Here is a 17,101-nt window from a genome sequence, read left to right on the forward strand (position 1 = left end):
ATGCTATCGCTAGTGAATATGAACTTGTTTTCAGCCTGGCCATATATGAAAACAGTTGGTTTGCCAAACAGACTTAGCTTTGATTGCACTCTTTGTTGAAACCATTTTTCTGCCGTTTTGGCTCTCATGGCACGCTGAAGGTGTAGGCTATATGGCCTACTAATGGAATTCCCAGTGAACCTGAAGGAACCTTCTCTGATGACCATCTGCACCTGGTAAGCAGAAGGAAGATGGGTACAGGGAAGATAAAAATTGTGAAAAATGTATTCATTTCTGCAGATATGGAGTTGAAGTTAAGTGGGCATGTGACTTATATATGAGAATTATGAGGACAATTAAATTGCTTTTGGTCTTCGGGGTTGTAATTTGGCCATAATTGGCGATTAACCTATAAAAAATTGGTGGGACACATTTTTGGACCATAAAAATTGATTGATCTCTGCGGATGATGTGGAAATTTAGAGGTGTCAACTGTCCTAGGACAGGTACGAGGTTAGGTTGCAATCTAAATTTGGATCATAATTTGCTGTCAGCATTATAAGAAAATTGACGTGGGACACGTTTTTGGCTGGTTTGACCTTGTATCAGAAACGCATGATATTGACCTTGCTCACGGCTATGAATATTATATTAACAGTGTTGTATTATTTGTTATTTTGTGCATTTGATTCCAATGCTTAGCACCAATCAATGCACGAAGACAGATGCTTTGCTGCCTTTGTCATCATGTGGTTTAAGATCGGCCATCAAATTTGATTCGTAAATTGTGAAAGTTAGAGCAGGTATATAGTACTGTGAAAATATGTCTAGTTGGATTTGTTCCTAGTTCTTTTGTGTTGGTTTAACCCTAGTGAATTTCTAGGGTTTTTCCAGTCTCTTCAATTTCCTCCTTGTCCTACATCAAATGAAGACTGTCTATGTAATAACCAAACCTAAAATAATAACTTTCTGGGCAGATCCGAAGCCTGAAGTCTACTGGGTAAAATTTCACTCTTTCGATTTTCTTCCTCTATTGCTTTTTGCAATGCTTCACATGAAGAAAGAGAAGACTGAAGAGATTTCCAAGGAAGTGAAAACTCTCCCACGTGCAAGAGGATAAGAGGTTTAAAAATTTACCTCTAATTCTTATCACTTTTTCCTCATCAGGTTTTCATTTACCAGTCAGTTCGAGGAGAAAGGGGAAAGGGGGAAAGAGGGAAAATATTGAAAAGGCACTCAGCATGATGAAGAGAACGCCCCAACTGAGCCAGAAATGGGGTTGTACTTTACTCTTGAACAACATTTTGCCTCATACATTTAATAGCTTCAGCACACACTGGTACAAATCAGTTAAAAAATTTAAAATTCCTCGACACAAATATATGAGTTTCTACAATCTCAGTGCATCTATTGAAATCAGTTATATAAAAACCCTCAAAAGCCTTCACTCAGCCTTAGCTGGAATGTGGTTGCCACCAGCCGCGATTTTGTACAGGTAAAACAGAGTCATAAGAGCACTGCAAGAAAACACAACGGTAAGTGCATAGCTCATGAAATCAAAATAAATGATTCAATCAATAGAGGAAATCCCCGTTAATATGGTGATTTTTAGATGGAGGGTTTCATAAAGTAAAAGTTAACGTGTAGTGGCATGGTGCAATCGTGCACAATACAAAAGAATGGAAGAACTGAAATTTTGAGTGTAAACAAAAAAGAAACTTTGGCAACATGGCTTCTAGAATATTAGATCAAAGGTTTCACAAGGTTAATGGTAAGGCATAGTGGCATGATGCAATTACACACAATACAACAGCAGAACCAATATATTTTAGGCACTAGCACATGCTAGAAAAGATACTAAACAAGAGAGAGCTGAAAAGTTCTATGCCAATACCATGCCAGAACGAGGTTGGAATATAGATTTCCAGACCAAAAATCAGATTGAATAGCTCTCGTTTGATTTATATTTCACAGAAAACACTAGAAAAATATTCAGCAAAGAGTACAATAGATAACCACTGAATATAAGAGGATGAAAGGTGAGATAAGATGTATACAAAATATAAGGCAAATGCATGAATTTTTACATCTACTAATCAATTTTATGATAGGGGTATTGCACATATAATCAGAAAAGAAAGTAGCAGGAAGACGAAAGAGCATGATTTATCTTACCTGATACCAGCAACAATACCAGCAGGCATTATCTTAGAGGTTTGCATATAGCGTTGCCCCATCACAAATGTCAGTATGGCTGCACAAACTGTTCCAAAGGCACATGAATGAATGAATGAATATAATTACAAATTTCCAGGCTATTGGAAAACGACGAAGTAATATGAATACAGTTTGAGTAGTAAAGAGAAGGATGCGATGTTTTCTTCATTTTTAACAGTCCTAGTCAACAAAAAAAGATCAGGATCTGAAGCTTCGCAGATGAATATAAAGCATTTCTATCCTCCTCTTCGAAGATCAACAAAAGCACCATAGTCTTGACATTCAGAATAGGGAAGAAAATCCAATTAACATTTCAGTCAAAATAAACTGTTAAATGGATATTTTCCCTTCTTGGATTCATATGACCATCAACAAACATACACTTGTACTAAAGGTCATTTTTTTCTGTTTTTCCGCACAATCCATTTTAATGCATAGATTAAACTTGAGAGTAGCTTAGTCCCTCTCATGGAAAATAAGGGTCATTTCATTCACCCCGATCGACAAACCAACTTCTCTTCGTAATAGAGAATGCTCCAATCACCAAAAATACACAGAATGATTCGAGTTGAAAACAAAAACCCTTCAATCAACTTAAGCCCAAATGACTACTTCCACTACCCCTTCATCCCATTCACAAACTAATGTTATTTTCTAGACATAGCATATATAATCACAAACCAAGAGGAACCCATTACAATAATAAATACCATCTCATCTAAATCAAAAAAGGAACCTTATTTACTCCATAAATACTTCAAGCCTTAAACACCATGCTCCTTTCTTTTAATAAGGAAATCCTCACACATAATGTCCGTATCCATTCAATTTTCCATCTTTCACTCATTCCTACTCATAGATTATCAAGATCAACACCATTTCAAACACATAACAAGTTAAATTACAGACACAATCAAGAACGTGAACAGCACCAAACCAAAAAGCTACAACCAAATGGAAGAAACAAAGAAAAGAAACAAAAGGGTCATACCAGTTTCGATAGCCAAGCCAAGAAATGAATTCTTCCTCTTCTCAAAAGCTTTAAGACTCAAGTATCCAGCAAAGATAAGAACCAATCCAGTGCCAGCACCACCTCCTAATGATGCCATACTCCCTTTCTTCAAATACCCAATAACCCCTCCAATCACAAGAACCAAACCATAAGGGATTGTGAAGCAGAAATCATGCATCTTTCTTGGATTTCTTGATTTCCAAGATCGAAACTTTTTCTTCACAGATCAAGCAAAGAATGAGTATTTTTCTGTTGGTCAACTGTTTTTGGTCGACCAGAAATGAAATGATTTTATTATTTTTGTTTCCTGATTTGCCCTGGGGACTGTCAAGGGAGTGATACAAAACGTGGTCGTTTTGTTAGTTCTAATTGTAAATGGAAAGTGGTGGGGGGACCATTTATCTTTATCGGAGTGTGGCAAGCACGGTGGGAAGGAGTGAGTTATACGTGATCAAGTTTGGTTATTTGTTGCTTTATGGTCCTTGTATTTTCATAGTAATGACAAATTGAACATTCTATAAAAACATTTTGCTTGTTGAGTTTCTCTAGTTTAAAAACAAAATTGGGAAAAAATCTAAATTATTAAATCAACCCATGAATCATTCCAATCTATTATTTATATTATTTTTTTTATTTTTTTATTTTTTGTGCTGACTAGATTGGATTTAGTTAAATCTACCGAATTATTAAAAATTCAGTCAAAAAAAATTCTTGAGAAATAAGTTGAGTGCATCCAACCAAAGAGACTATAAATGTAACAAAGTAGCAGAATATTGAGACACAAACTGATCCAAATCTACAAAGTCTAATGGGTTTGGGGCAGAAAAGAAAACAAAAGCAAAGCTTGAAGCAACCATGAACTTCCAGTAGTGAACAGAAAATAAAGAGCTGAAAAAAGAAAAACAATATGCAAGCACGTTTCAAACATTTCTGTTAGAGTGCTCAGTAAAAAAAGTTAAATTTTCTACAAAATAATTTAATTTAAATCAAAGAAATAGCATAACTTGAATAAAAATGGATAGAATATTTTAAAAATAGTCGAGATTCATTAATTAAAAACATAGTTATAAAATCAAGAATGATTTGATGGTAAGTAGATCCAAACTGATTTGATAGATAAATTTAGAATCTATCAGTTCAAGTTAAAAAAATAAAATAATAAATTGATCTAAATTAACTTAGTAAAAAAATTAAATTTCCTCATAACTTGATTAACTTAGATAAAACCGGGTCAAAATCTAATGATTTTAAAAAAATTATCAAAATAATTTTTTTTTTAATTTTTTTAAAAAAATTAGATTAATCCTCATGCCTCGTCAACCAAGCCTCATGCCAAATCAAATTTTAAAATTATAATTAAGAGATTTTGAAAGCTTAAGAGTCAAATTGATATCAATGCTAACATTTAAACTATATATATAAAAATATGGTTATTTTAAAAAAAAATTATTTAAAAATATATTATAATTAAAAAAAATTAATAAAAAAATATTTTTTTATTAATACATGAAAATATCAAAATAATATTAATTTAAAAAAGATTTTTTTTTATTTTATTTTATTTTTGTTTTTTTGAAAAGGAGTTATATTTCTAAGGTTTGCATGTAAGAGAACGTCGCAACTTTTCAGAGTACTCTAATGCTTGTTTGTTTTGGTAGCCGGATTCAAACCCCAACCCGAACCAGCTCGTTATATTCAATCCTCAAATCTCTCTAATGCTTGTTTGTTTTGGTAGCCGGATTCAAACCCCAACCCGAACCAGCTCGTTATATTCAATCCTCAAATCTCTCCCCTCCGAAACCCCAAACGCTTCAAAAACCCTAATGGCAGCGCCAGGAACCCAATTGAAATCCAAGCGACCCACTTGTCCATCTTGCTCCAAACCCGCAAGTCTCTGTATCTGCATTCGGATCCAGAACCCGGGTCTTCAAAACAAGGTAAACATCACCATTCTCCAACACAGTCTAGAGAGAAAACACGCTCTTAATTCTGCAAGAATCGCAAGAGTAGGGCTTCAAAATGTCACTTTGAGCACTGTTTCTGATGTTAAATTTGATGCCAAGTTCATGATCCATTTGTTTGACCCGGGTCATGATTCGGGTTCGGGTCAAGATGGAGAAAAAAGTTCAGATTTTTATCAAGTTATGGATGATAAAGCTGATGAATTCGATGCCAGTCATGTAACTAAAGGTAGTAAAGAGCCAGTGATTACCTGTAGTGTAGGTAAATATGGAATTGTTACTAATATTAGTATTGGTAATGTATGGATGCCTCATGTTCAGTGGAAAAGAAGGCTAAGTTTTGATAAGATTTTGGCCTCAAAGGTGGCTGTTGATGATTTGGCAAAAGGGTTTGTTGTTAAAAAGTTGCAAAGGAGAAGGGTTGATGGGAGTGAAGAATTGGAAGAGGTAGAAGAGTTTGAAGTTGCGGTGCCTCCAGGGTCAGTGCTTTTATTTCCTAGCAAGAACGCATTGGATGTTGATGGCCTTAAAGCAATGGATTTTGAAGCGAAGAATTTGATTGTTTTAGATGGGACATGGTCAAAGGCAAGGAGAATGTATTGTGAGAATCCGTGGTTGAGGTTCTTGCCGCATTTGAAGTTGGACTTGGATAGGTTGAGTTTGTATAGTGAGGTTAGGCAACAACCAAAAGCTGGTTATTTGTCTACTATTGAGAGCATTGTTTATGCGTTGGAGGAAATAGGGGATTATCCTGAAGGCTTGGATAATCTATTGGGTGTTTTTGAGTCGATGGTTGGTGATCAAAGAAGATTTAAAAATGAGAGGCTGAGCAAGCTCTCTTCTGCGTAATCATTCTGCTTGCTATTGTAATTTTATCTTATTTATGCAATACCATTTTAATATGGAGGTGACTTCATTGACTTGCGAACCTCAAAACACAGTGCTTGCATCCAGTTGGGACTTGAGATGCTTCATCTTATCTTCTATCTTGAATTATGTTGTTGACTCATGCATTCATGTCTTCCTGATTTGCTGTTGTGGACTGTAGAAAGTTGATGTGGCTTAGTGAAATTTAATAGTTTGTGTATGGACCTTTGATTGTCTTGATATTACTCTGAGAAAAGATATACACGATACGACTAAGCTCAGCTTTTAAGAATTCTGTAGCTGAAATTAATTGTCCCTAGTCATTACGGATGCAGAGAACATTAGCACTGGAGTGAAAAATGCCAAAAATAATGGCAGTTTGCTGTAACTGATGGTTTTACTTTACTTTCTTGACAAGAAAATGCAAAGGGCAGATTTGCACTCGATCAAGGCTGATGGCAAGATAAACTGCTGCGTTTAATCATCTTTGAGATGGTGCCAGAATAGCAAGATGTGTAAGCGAAGGAATATGTTTGCCTGCACTGCAGAATTGAGTTGTATCTGTAGAACATTGTAATTTCGGTTGCAGATTTTGTGTCAAGTAATTTTATTGTGTGCTCTTAGTTGCAAGGTACTTGAACTTCATTCTACAATTCTCTTCGTTAATGAATTCTCATTCTCCTTTATCAAGATTTTGAAGTAAGATGAAGTTCATGTAATCTTCCTCAAAAAGCATGCATTGATTTGACAAGGTAAAAGATATGCACTTTATGATTAGCAGCTTAGTTACAACATGGGATCGATCGATCCAAGAATCTAACCTTTTTCAAATTAAACATTTAGAAGGGCAATCATGCAGGATAAATGAATTGGTCAAAGGATCGTAGAAGATTGCAACACTTTACTAGAACTCTAGAAGTTGCTAGTCAAGGCATACAAATGCGAGAAAATTAGTAAGACAGTTACTCTGTAGCTATAAATTTAGTAGCTGTCATGATCCTGCCATAAACTTTCAGCCCTTGTGCTTTACACTGATATTTCCTTATATTCTCTTCTTGGTGTTTTTTTTTTAATTCACCGAACACTCAATATCATGCTATCAAAACCTCCACCAGAAAGCTATATTAAGGTTCAAAACTTATTTTGTCAGTAGGATTTAGTTTCTCTGGTTTGTTCCTTGTACTCTCTTTGAAAAATCGCTTTTTCTCAAGTGATAAAAAATCAAGAAAATACAATCAGGGCAGGTTTCTTTCACTGTATGGGCAAGAAAATCAAGAACGAGCGAACCAGTGCCGTGCAACATTGCAATGAAGTTAAGGTCTCGGACTTACAGATGACATTCTGTCACTGCCATCTTTCACTTGGTGAGAGAGAGACAAAGATCACTAGGTCAGGGTCTCTCTCTCTTTCTTTATGGGAGGACTAGTAAGTTTAAATAGACTTCAATATTAATTATAGTTGGCTGATTGATGGTTCAAGAGACGGGAGAGTCTTCTTTTCAAGGAGTAAGATTTGAAACATAACCTGTCATGTTTTCTTAGAAATTTGAGAGATTCTATGTTCCCTTTTAGGCTTTTATGATTTAATTGGTAACTAATTTCCAACCCTTTTTTAGTTAACTGGTCTGTTTTCATATACATAGCTTGGTTTTTCGTAAACTAACATGAATATGCTTTTTATTCTGTAAAGCTTAGTCTCTCCTCACTACTGGATGATCAAGATTATAGATAGAACAGGGACAACAGAGATTACTGCCTGTGACAACTTTTGGATTAGTTGGCACGCTCTTGCAGGCTAGCTTAATAACCTGCCAATATGAATAAATTGTGTCGTTCTTCACTTAATTGCAGTAAAAGCAATTTCTTCTGCCATTTCAGTATCTGTCGTGTCTGTTCTAGTCAATGGACTCCTGCTTGCAAAAAAAAACGAAGAAGAAGAAGAAATCTTTAATGCTAGTAGCAATGAAGACTGCTTCTTTACTATATGGAACAAGGCATAATGACTTCATTCACTACATCCAAGGAGGTGTGATTTGCACTTAGAAGCCTCATTGATTGTACCTCCTTTGATAATTTAAATATAAACTCTCAAGAGCTTTTTGTTTTTTTTTGACACAGCAGTGTAATTTAACCTTCTGCTGCACCAAATGGCAGTAAAGTTCCTTTCTTTCCTTCACAAAACCCTAACCCAAAACCCTAAATCAAAATCCCTCTACGTTTCTTACTTCCTAAACCACACTCTCTCTCAAGACCAATATGACCCGCCATTTTCTCTCACCAAAAAACCCAAACCCAAAAACACCACCGAGCCGAAAGAAACGCCTGACCCGAATAACGACCCGAAACTCCCTGTAAAATCGGACCTTGCTTTTGACTTCAGATACTCATATTCTGAGTCAAATCCTGCAATTGAGCCAATTGGGTATCGTGAACCGAAACGCTTTTCTCCATTTGGACCCGGTCGCCTTGATAGGAAATGGACTGGCACTGCTGCTCCGACCCAGTTGGAGACGGACATGGATAAGTTAATGGAGGAGAGGAATCGGGTTCTTGGGGACCCACTTACGGAGGAGGAGGTGGCGGAGCTAGTGGAGCGGTATCGCCATAGTGATTGCTCCAGGCAAATCAATTTGGGTAATTTAGTTACATTAAAATGACATATCATCTATTATATGCCCAATGAACGACTTGTTGTTTTGATCAATTTGTTTGCTTTATCTTGGTGGTAGGCAAGGGAGGGGTTACTCACAATATGTTGGATGATATTCACAACCATTGGAAGAGAGCTGAAGCTGTGAGGATCAAGTGTTTGGGAGTACCAACTCTTGATATGGACAATGTTTGTTTCCATCTTGAGGTGTTGAGCTTAATACAAAGTCTCATAGAATTTTATTTCTTAAAGTTGGAATTCATTTTATCAACCAATCATACATAGTTTTTGGTGTTTGTTAGCTGATGTAGATGATAGTGTTTTTTTGTAGGATAAATCTGGTGGGAAGGTTGTCTATAGGAACATTAATATCCTTCTTTTGTATCGGGGTCGAAATTATGATCCTGAGAACCGGCCTGTTATTCCCCTCATGTTGTGGAAGCCTTATGCGCCTATATATCCGAAGCTTGTTAAGAATGTAGCTGATGGTTTGACGTTTGAAGAGACGAAAGAAATGAGAAACAGAGGATTGAATTCTCTGCCCCTGATGAAACTCAGTAAGTGAAATGTATTATCTAGGGTTGGATAGATTGTTGCTTTAAATAAATTTCAAGGTGATTGAAAGAGGAGGGTGTGTGAGTGGTGTGTTAACTTTGAATGCTGTGAATCTGTGTTCAGCCAGGAATGGTGTGTATGTGAATGTGGTTGACAGAGTGAGGGATGCTTTTGAAACTGAGGAGGTTGTGAGACTGGACTGCAAACATGTGGGTATGAGTGACTGCAAAAAGATTGGTGTGAAACTAAAGGTACGAGTATGACTCAAGCATTACATTTTGTTATTTATAAGATCATGCATGAATGTCTCGCATGACCTTTTATTCCCAAACTGTAGGATTTGGTACCTTGTGTTCCTATTTTATTCAAGGACGAGCAGATTATTCTTTGGAGGGGCAAGAGAAATCAGGAGCTGGAATCATCAACTGCCTGAGCGCAAACTTGGAATCATGTTTTTGGCAAGCCAGGATTGCTGATTGGAGTTTGCTTGTTCTCTAAACACACTCAGCTGGCTGAGACAACATGGATTGGCTTGGTTTACCTGATCAAACCAACAACATATCATCCTTCGTCTCTTGTTTGGTGTGACAGTTAGAATGCCGAAAGGTCCATCCATTACCTCCTTTGCATAAAGGACTCTAGCGTTGCCCATTTGATTAAAATTGGCAGTCTGTTAGACTAAAATTGAGGCCTGATTTGTACAATCTTATCACTTTGCAAGAACTCATGTATTTTCTTGTTTGAGATTGTATTTAAAACTTACTCTTGGTCAAACCGCAATATCCTTCGTTGTTTCTATATCCGGAATTGTGATCGTGGGTCATTATGCCATCTTAGGTGTAAAGAAAGTTGAGACAGAACTCTGAAGTTTCAGGTCCTTAAAAGTCTTGTTATCCTATTCAAGTTTTGATACTATGTTGTTGATGCTTGAGGATTTCCAATGGCACATAAAATTAGGTGCATGTTAAGACGTACAAGAAATTGACTCTATCGCTATAGTCTGGCTACCCTCTTACTTGTTTTGTACGATAGGAAGGGATCCACCGAAAGGGTATAACCATAAGCTCGCTTTTTTTGTTTCTTTTTGGTAGGATTGGTAGGCATACTAATCTTGGATTACATCGAGGAGTTCTTTCTGTTCCATAAAGTGGCCGTTTTCGCTTATGGAATTTCACAAGCTTACCTCTTATTCCGATCCCAGCGGAATATGAACTCAAGATTTCTAACTTTGACTTGCAAGCTCAACCCCTCGAATTAAATTATCTAATCAGTAATGGTTTTTTAATGGAAAAATAAAAATGTTACTGTTAATCCCATTTTTAGACAGTAGCACCTGCCGGCAGATCAATAGTTCTTCGTTCAGATATTTGATCATTATTTGAGGATCAAGAATACTGTTTCATAGCTCTTTCACCTGAATCCACCAATCCCTCTGGGTACCAAACTCTTTGAAATTATGTGTTGTAACCATCATTGTTTTTTCTCTTGGTCCACTAGTGGTTATAGCAAGTAGAGATATCTAAAAGGCCATCTACTAGCCAACCAACACAGGAAGAACAGCATCCTTAGGTGAACGGCTTGAAATTATCCTTCATAAGCAACAAGTGAAATACAACAGCAGCTAGTGAAGTTACTATATTCTATACCCCAGACAAGAGGTGATGGCTTCATTTTATCTACTTGACTGAGATAGGCATGGTAGACTGTGTATCACGACTATTTACTTTGACCTCGCTCGAGTAAAGTTTCATCCCATTTTAGGGTGACAGGAACCAAAAGTTTGAGCATTAAGGTCCCGAGAGAATCTTCATCAGTTCATGTTTCTTTTCAGCGATGCATCCAGAATTCTCCAATGAAGTTATCCAGACCTGATCTGATCTAACAGACTCATCGTCATCGTTCCTGTGCCAACTCCAGTAGGCATGAGTTGAATTCGCTAATTTGAGCTCGCCATGGCCAAAACTTGCTTCACGGAAGACTGACCAAGCTGGCTGTGGGTTTTTGTATCTGTTAATGATATGAAGAAAATTAGATTGTAAGCAAGACAAAGAACTACTCGTTTCGAAAACATTGTTTTCAAAATCTTTTGGTCCTATAAAAGTTTGCTCGCAACAGAAAGTTGTTGGAGTGAGGACATACTTGCTCGCTAAACCTTCTCTGTTTCCTCCATCTCCGATCGTAATATGGACAGCACCACATGGATCCAATTTTCCTTTGTTCACACGTTCCTATCAAAGAGAATGCCAGATAATATAATCAATGTTTCATGAAATCGAGGATGACAGAAAGGTAAGGGCAAATGCAAATGCAGACATAGACTCCTAAACAATTTCCTTGTTCATCATTTAGGGTAAGACTCTCGTCAAGAGAATTTGAACGACAAAACTATAAAGGAATGCAAATCGAAAACTTTATACTTTATAGTGAATGAAACTAAGTCAAGACAAAGATACTTTAGGGAGTATCCCTGGATCTCTGCCTCAAAGGAAAATCTATACCATACCGTGCGTTCATAAGCATGCACATGGCCAGCTAGCACAATATCCACACTAGCAGCGTGAAGTAATGGCTCCATAGCTGCCAGCATTCTGTCCCCTTCATCTTGATGAGCCTCGTTGCTATTATACCATGGGACATGGAATAGTACGATCAGCCAAGGTGTCTTCTTTCGATCCACCTTTGCAACATCAGCCTGTAGATCAATTATGATAGTGAAACCCCAATATTAGAAGCAACTAAAATATTCTCTATTCCTCATGGAGCTTTGAACAAAGAAGAAAGAAGGACAAGAGAACAAACAAGACACCTATCATGTATGCTCATGAAAAGATGGAACTTGAAGCATTTTGCATTAACTTTTGAAATGGCTAAGCCTTTTGTTTTTTTGGAGGCTTTCACCCGCACTGAAGCATCTTGCATTAACTTTTGAAAGGCCTGGTTCATGGTGTGATCACTAATATGCTGCACCTTAATAATCTAAATTTCAATACGGTACGGAGCTATGTTGACAGAATGAGATTGATAGTATTTGATACAGTTTCACGTGCTGCTTTCCAAGTTCTACAACTAGTCCCAATAAATGTTAAGATAATTCAGGGAAGGACAATAGTAAGTCTTGCATTGTTTCATAATGCCTTAGATGACACACAAACAAAGGACACACATAGCCAGGAGCATGGAATCACAACATGCTGTTGACAAGTGCGAAAGAACCACGTGTATACATCAAATAATTATTTCCAAATTTCCTGCCAGCGAGTCTCTTGACAAATTCACATTTTCTTATCAGTTCATTGAGCCTTTTGTTAATAAACTACTATTTGCACTTAAAACAGAAAAGGAAAGAAGATCACATTGTAAGAGGATAAAGATTTAACTAACCTTGAGCCAGTTATATTGATCCGAGTGCTCATCGTAATCTGTATATGAGCCAAGCATAATAATGTGAGCCCCTGCAACTTCAAAAGAATAATAAAGATTTGAACTTGATCCACTCTCCTCATATGGCATCTTCCATCTAGAATTGTAGGATTGAAAACCATCCTTAAAGAACATAATGCTTTCCTTTTCATGATTCCCCTGTGTTACCATCCATGGTCTTGCACTGGCAAGTGGCTCAACCAGCTCGCCAAATGTGTCCCAGCGGTGCTGTATGTAATCAGCATATGAAAGGTCTCCAGGAAGCAGATGCACATCATATTTGCATAGGTCAATATGATCTAGTGTCGATTTAGTCCATCCAGTTTGGCCTAAATCTCCTGCCACAGCAAACATAACAGGGAACTGAGCTGGAGGAGTCTTGAGCTTGTACTCAGGACCTCCTCCACCACATCGATAGTAATAAACCGTGTTATCTTCCAGCGGCCCAATGATTGTGTGGTGTATCTTTCCAGAGCTATAAAATAGATAACTATATGAAGTGCTCTCTCCTTGAGACTTATTGCTGTATCTTCCAGGAGAAGTTCCATATTCAACCATGGGTAGGGTAGATTTATCATTGGAGACCCATGAGACTCGCATGTGCTTGTCTCCAGCCAAAGAGATGTGCACCTACAATAGGGGATTCATTGAGCCAAAGCACTTCAAAACCAAATCAGCATCATAAATTACGTTGAAACCCAGAAAAACCATTGTTCCAAAGCATTTCACAGAGTCACAGACAAGAAAAGCATCTCAGAAACAACTCTTTGGGGTAACTTCAGCATGTAATTAAACCAAACAGACACCCACCAAATCAAGTCCAATAAAACAACAATCAACATCAATAAAATCAAGAGTTCCAATGCAACTAAACAGCAACAATTCAACACATTCAAAAGTAACACTCTTTCTTGACTTTATCCTATTCAATGAACTATTTTTTCATCAAAAGAACCCGGATGAAGAAAACAGAAAAAAAAAAACCGGATCAGATAATTGGAAAAGAAACAATCTTTAACACGAAAACCAATGCAAAACACAATCTGATCAACAGAACAGGAAGAGGGATGATAAGATAACCTGTTGGGGATGAGAAGACAACTTTGAATTCCAAGGAAAATGAAGGGTCTTTCGAGGTGGAGGTCTAATGTATTCACAGGTAGCCGCTGCAGAGATTAGCAGAAACACAAATAAAACCAGTTTTGGCTCCATTGTTTGATTTTCAGTTAGTTACTATTATTGTATGAAAGAGAGATCAGACAATTTATATTGTTTGTTTTGCTTGAACTGGTACTATCTAGCCAGGTTTGTCCTGTTTTGATGACAGGTCTGCCCTTAATACAAGGGGCAGGTACATGACAGAAAAAGGGTTAATGTCAGGCATATTTTCTTGCCAATGACCCATGATTACTTTCTTGGAAGTATGTTTTTACTTTTTCATGGGAGTGGGAGATAATGATCATGTTCCACTTCCGCATGGTTTCACGTTAATTTTTTTTCATGAAAAGACAAATTTCATAAATTATGTTTTGAAAAAAATAATTTATGAGCATGGCCGATCAAAAACTAGTTGTAATGCATTACCTATTTATTTTTTAACAAATATATTATTTTAATTCAAAAAATAAAATTAATCTAATAATTCGAGCCTTAAACCGAGTTAACTGTAGTAAAAAAATTAAAAATTAAATACTAAATTGGATTATTTAAATGTTTGTTTTCTTGATAATTTGCTATGAGACAAGAAATCATATTTTTTTTGGGTGACGAAGTATTTAAATTATGAATTTATTAAAATAAATAGAAAGCAATGTATAGAAAATATTTGTTAACCACCATGGTTTCTTGAACATGGTTCATTTAATTTAGCAATTATTATAATATAATATTAATTATATTATATATGGAATATTCACAAAATTAATCAATGATGATAATAATTACATTAGGATCAATTAATTATTCTAAATTAGAAAGAGTGGATCAACGCAACTACTCTTCATTTATGCACAAAAATTGGATGGGTGTTTGGTAAACCTAATAAAAAGCAAATTAAAATATATTATGAAGCATAGTTTTTAATCAACCTAGTGTTGGAAGATGAAATTGAGAAGAAAAAAATTAATTAAAAATAACACAAAAAACAACTCGAGTCAATTCATCAAATTAATTCGTGACCCGAGCCATGAAAAGAGGATAACCAGCTTCATAGAAAGCAAACTGAAAGATGTTAAGAAGCCTAATTTACAATCAACTTAATTTTAAAGAATAAAACTGAGATAAAAAGTCAATTAGAAAAAGGAGAGAAAAACTCGAGTCAATCGAGTTAACTCATCAAACCTGTAGTCTAGGTCATAATACTGGGATACCTTTATAAAAAATAGATTGAAAATTATGAAGATTAATCCCCAATAAATCTAATATTGAAAGATGCAATTGAAATTAATAAATCAATTAAAAAAACAAAAAATAACTCGATTCAACTCAAGTTAACATACAACTCACAAACTAAATCATGAGATTAAAATAATCTTACAGAAAATAAATTAAAAAAATCACAACCTATAATTCTAAATAAATTTAATTTTAAAGGTTGAATTTAAAAAAAAAATTAAATAAGAAAAACTCAAATCGGTTAAGTTAATCCATTAACCTTGTAGTTGAGGTTACATTACTAATATTTTATAAAAATTAAGTTAAAAAATATAAATTATAATACTTAATAAATTTAATAATAAAAAATAAAATTAAAATTAAAAAAAAAAGTTTCACGAGAAAGGTACACTAAGACTCTCATCTTTAGTTTTTTTTTTGGGGGGTTAATGTGAATGGATTTATCTTTTAGAAAGTAACATGTATTTCGTCATTTCTAGCTGACTTTTTGGGTCTCCCAGGTCCCATCTAAATGACAGATTTGCTCTTAATTTTCATTTCCGGAGGGGAAATCTATCTCAATAGTCACCTCAAACATCAAATCCATACTAAAATTAAGAGATTTATTATTCAAATTAATAGATTTGAACCCTAACCCTATCCCTTCAACAATCATCATGCCGACTCCCTCAATAATCGATGTTAGATCTGCTCTAGCAAAAAAAAAAAAAAACTTTGTTTGTTTATTACAGCTAGCTACGCGTTAGCCGCAAGAACAGACACACCCTAAGAGGTCAGATGGCTAACAGAAATTATTGTCATACCAAAACACGTGAACTCGACAGTGATTTAACGTTTGGATGCCTGTCCATAATTTTCGTACGTTTCTCTCATTGAGCAATCATAATAAATGAAGGGTGAGAATAACTTAAATAGTGATTGGCAGTATTCGTTTTTTTTTAAATAATTTTTTATGTCAAAATGTATATTAATAATATTTTTTTATTTTTTAAAAATTATTTTTTATATCAGTACATCAAAACAATCCAAAACATACAAACTATATTAAATTTTAACAAAAAAACCGAATTTTTTGGGAACGTGGTTTGCACCGTGTTCCCTAACACATTCTTAGTTTGTCCGTTAATTATTTATTTTTGTTTATTAAAAATATTTTTGAAAAAAATTAATTTTTTTATTTTAAATTAAATTTTTTTATGTTTTTTTTTATCTATGTAATAATGTTAAAAATATTTTAAAAAAATATATATATTATTTTAATACATTTTTATACAAAAATAATTGCTATTATAATATAAACATCCTATTTAATGGCCGCCGTTTTAATAGTAATTTAAATATAATTATTTATGAATATTTTAAAAACAACTATTTCCTGAATCATTATTTCTTTCTATTCAAACTATATGGATATTTTAAAACTATTTTACTCTATAATTGAGATTAAATAGTTTTTAAAATAATTTTAAAAACTTACACACAAAAATGTTATTAAAAGTTTGTCTTAAGATTTACACTCATGGAATCAAAGAACATTAGACTACCCTTAACCACTAGACATGCTCATTGAAATTATTGAAAATGAATTATACAATATTCGGTCTACCTAATTGTAGACTTCTATTTTTAGTACAAGCAAGATATAGTTAATGTTTGGAAACGTGTTTGTATCTATATTTTTAAAAAATTTAAATTTTTTTAAAATATATAATTTTTTTTTATATTTTCAATTATTTTGATGCGTTGATCTTAAAAATAATTTTTTTTAAAAAAAAACATCATTTTGACACATTTCAACTTGAAAAATACTTTAAAAAATAATCACAACCATATTTCTAAACAGATCATCATAGTCCCACCCAAACCTGTATCAAATTATGTTCCCAAAAATCGCCTTCATATTCAAATTATGCGAGGAGTGGAGATTTAAAAAACATGTTTAAAGCGTTTCTGAAAATTTTTATTGTTTTAAATTTTTATTATTATTTTGATGTTTATGCTAATATCAAAATAAATTTTAAAAAATAAAAAATAAAATATTTTAATA

General features: G+C 34.7%; 4 protein-coding genes across 5 annotated transcripts; 2 read left to right on the top strand and 2 right to left on the bottom strand.

The window, feature by feature from the left end:
- Positions 1-1,224: 1,224 nt before the first annotated feature.
- Positions 1,225-3,488, bottom strand: LOC18095964 (protein FATTY ACID EXPORT 5). The gene is made up of 3 exons (XM_006370630.3): positions 3,188-3,488; positions 2,155-2,242; positions 1,225-1,496 (listed from the first exon to the last, which is right to left on the bottom strand). The coding sequence occupies exons 1-3, from the start codon at positions 3,384-3,386 to the stop codon at positions 1,424-1,426; spliced, it is 360 nt and encodes a 119-aa protein (XP_006370692.3). The 5' UTR covers positions 3,387-3,488; the 3' UTR covers positions 1,225-1,423.
- A 1,331-nt stretch (positions 3,489-4,819) lies between these two features.
- Positions 4,820-6,670, top strand: LOC18095965 (uncharacterized). The gene has a single exon (XM_006370631.3). The coding sequence runs from the start codon at positions 4,924-4,926 to the stop codon at positions 6,016-6,018; it is 1,095 nt and encodes a 364-aa protein (XP_006370693.3). The 5' UTR covers positions 4,820-4,923; the 3' UTR covers positions 6,019-6,670.
- Positions 6,671-7,504: 834 nt separating this feature from the next.
- On the top strand, positions 7,505-10,038 carry LOC18095966 (CRS2-associated factor 2, mitochondrial). 2 transcript variants are annotated; one of them, XM_006370632.3, is made up of 6 exons: positions 7,505-8,061; positions 8,157-8,669; positions 8,765-8,892; positions 9,017-9,242; positions 9,364-9,491; positions 9,578-10,038. In XM_006370632.3, exons 2-6 carry the CDS (start codon positions 8,183-8,185, stop codon positions 9,671-9,673), a joined length of 1,065 nt encoding a protein of 354 aa, XP_006370694.3. In that variant the 5' UTR covers positions 7,505-8,061; positions 8,157-8,182; the 3' UTR covers positions 9,674-10,038. The 2 variants fall into 2 exon arrangements, with proteins under 2 accessions (XP_006370694.3, XP_052310783.1); XM_052454823.1 differs by having other exon boundaries at positions 7,506-8,669.
- Positions 10,039-10,805: 767 nt separating this feature from the next.
- LOC18095967 (purple acid phosphatase 18) lies at positions 10,806-13,967 on the bottom strand. Its single transcript, XM_006370633.3, has 5 exons — positions 13,741-13,967; positions 12,622-13,290; positions 11,744-11,932; positions 11,380-11,468; positions 10,806-11,247 (listed from the first exon to the last, which is right to left on the bottom strand). Exons 1-5 carry the CDS (start codon positions 13,870-13,872, stop codon positions 11,028-11,030), a joined length of 1,299 nt encoding a protein of 432 aa, XP_006370695.1. The 5' UTR covers positions 13,873-13,967; the 3' UTR covers positions 10,806-11,027.
- Between the last annotated feature and the right edge of the window lie 3,134 nt (positions 13,968-17,101).

This window comes from Populus trichocarpa, chromosome 1 (genome assembly GCF_000002775.5).
Source record: "Populus trichocarpa isolate Nisqually-1 chromosome 1, P.trichocarpa_v4.1, whole genome shotgun sequence".
Taxonomy (NCBI): Eukaryota; Viridiplantae; Streptophyta; class Magnoliopsida; order Malpighiales; family Salicaceae; genus Populus; species Populus trichocarpa.

Bases quoted from the DNA above. Each gene is read 5' to 3' on its own strand.
- LOC18095964 (XM_006370630.3), bottom strand. From the start codon at position 3,386: ATGCATGATTTCTGCTTCACAATCCCTTATGGTTTGGTTCTTGTGATT. The intron at 2,243-3,187 runs GTATGACCCTTT...CCTTTGGAACAG, and splicing joins TGGCTTGGCTATCGAAACTG to TTTGTGCAGCCATACTGACA. The intron at 1,497-2,154 runs GTAAGATAAATC...GTTTTCTTGCAG, and splicing joins GGTATTGTTGCTGGTATCAG to TGCTCTTATGACTCTGTTTT.
- LOC18095965 (XM_006370631.3), top strand. From the start codon at position 4,924: ATGCTTGTTTGTTTTGGTAGCCGGATTCAAACCCCAACCCGAACCAGC.
- LOC18095966 (XM_006370632.3), top strand. From the start codon at position 8,183: ATGGCAGTAAAGTTCCTTTCTTTCCTTCACAAAACCCTAACCCAAAAC. The intron at 8,670-8,764 runs GTAATTTAGTTA...TCTTGGTGGTAG, and splicing joins CTCCAGGCAAATCAATTTGG to GCAAGGGAGGGGTTACTCAC. The intron at 8,893-9,016 runs GTGTTGAGCTTA...GTTTTTTTGTAG, and splicing joins ATGTTTGTTTCCATCTTGAG to GATAAATCTGGTGGGAAGGT.
- LOC18095967 (XM_006370633.3), bottom strand. From the start codon at position 13,872: ATGGAGCCAAAACTGGTTTTATTTGTGTTTCTGCTAATCTCTGCAGCG. The intron at 13,291-13,740 runs GTTATCTTATCA...CCCCTATTGTAG, and splicing joins TGTCTTCTCATCCCCAACAG to GTGCACATCTCTTTGGCTGG. The intron at 11,248-11,379 runs GTATGTCCTCAC...TATCATTAACAG, and splicing joins AGAGAAGGTTTAGCGAGCAA to ATACAAAAACCCACAGCCAG.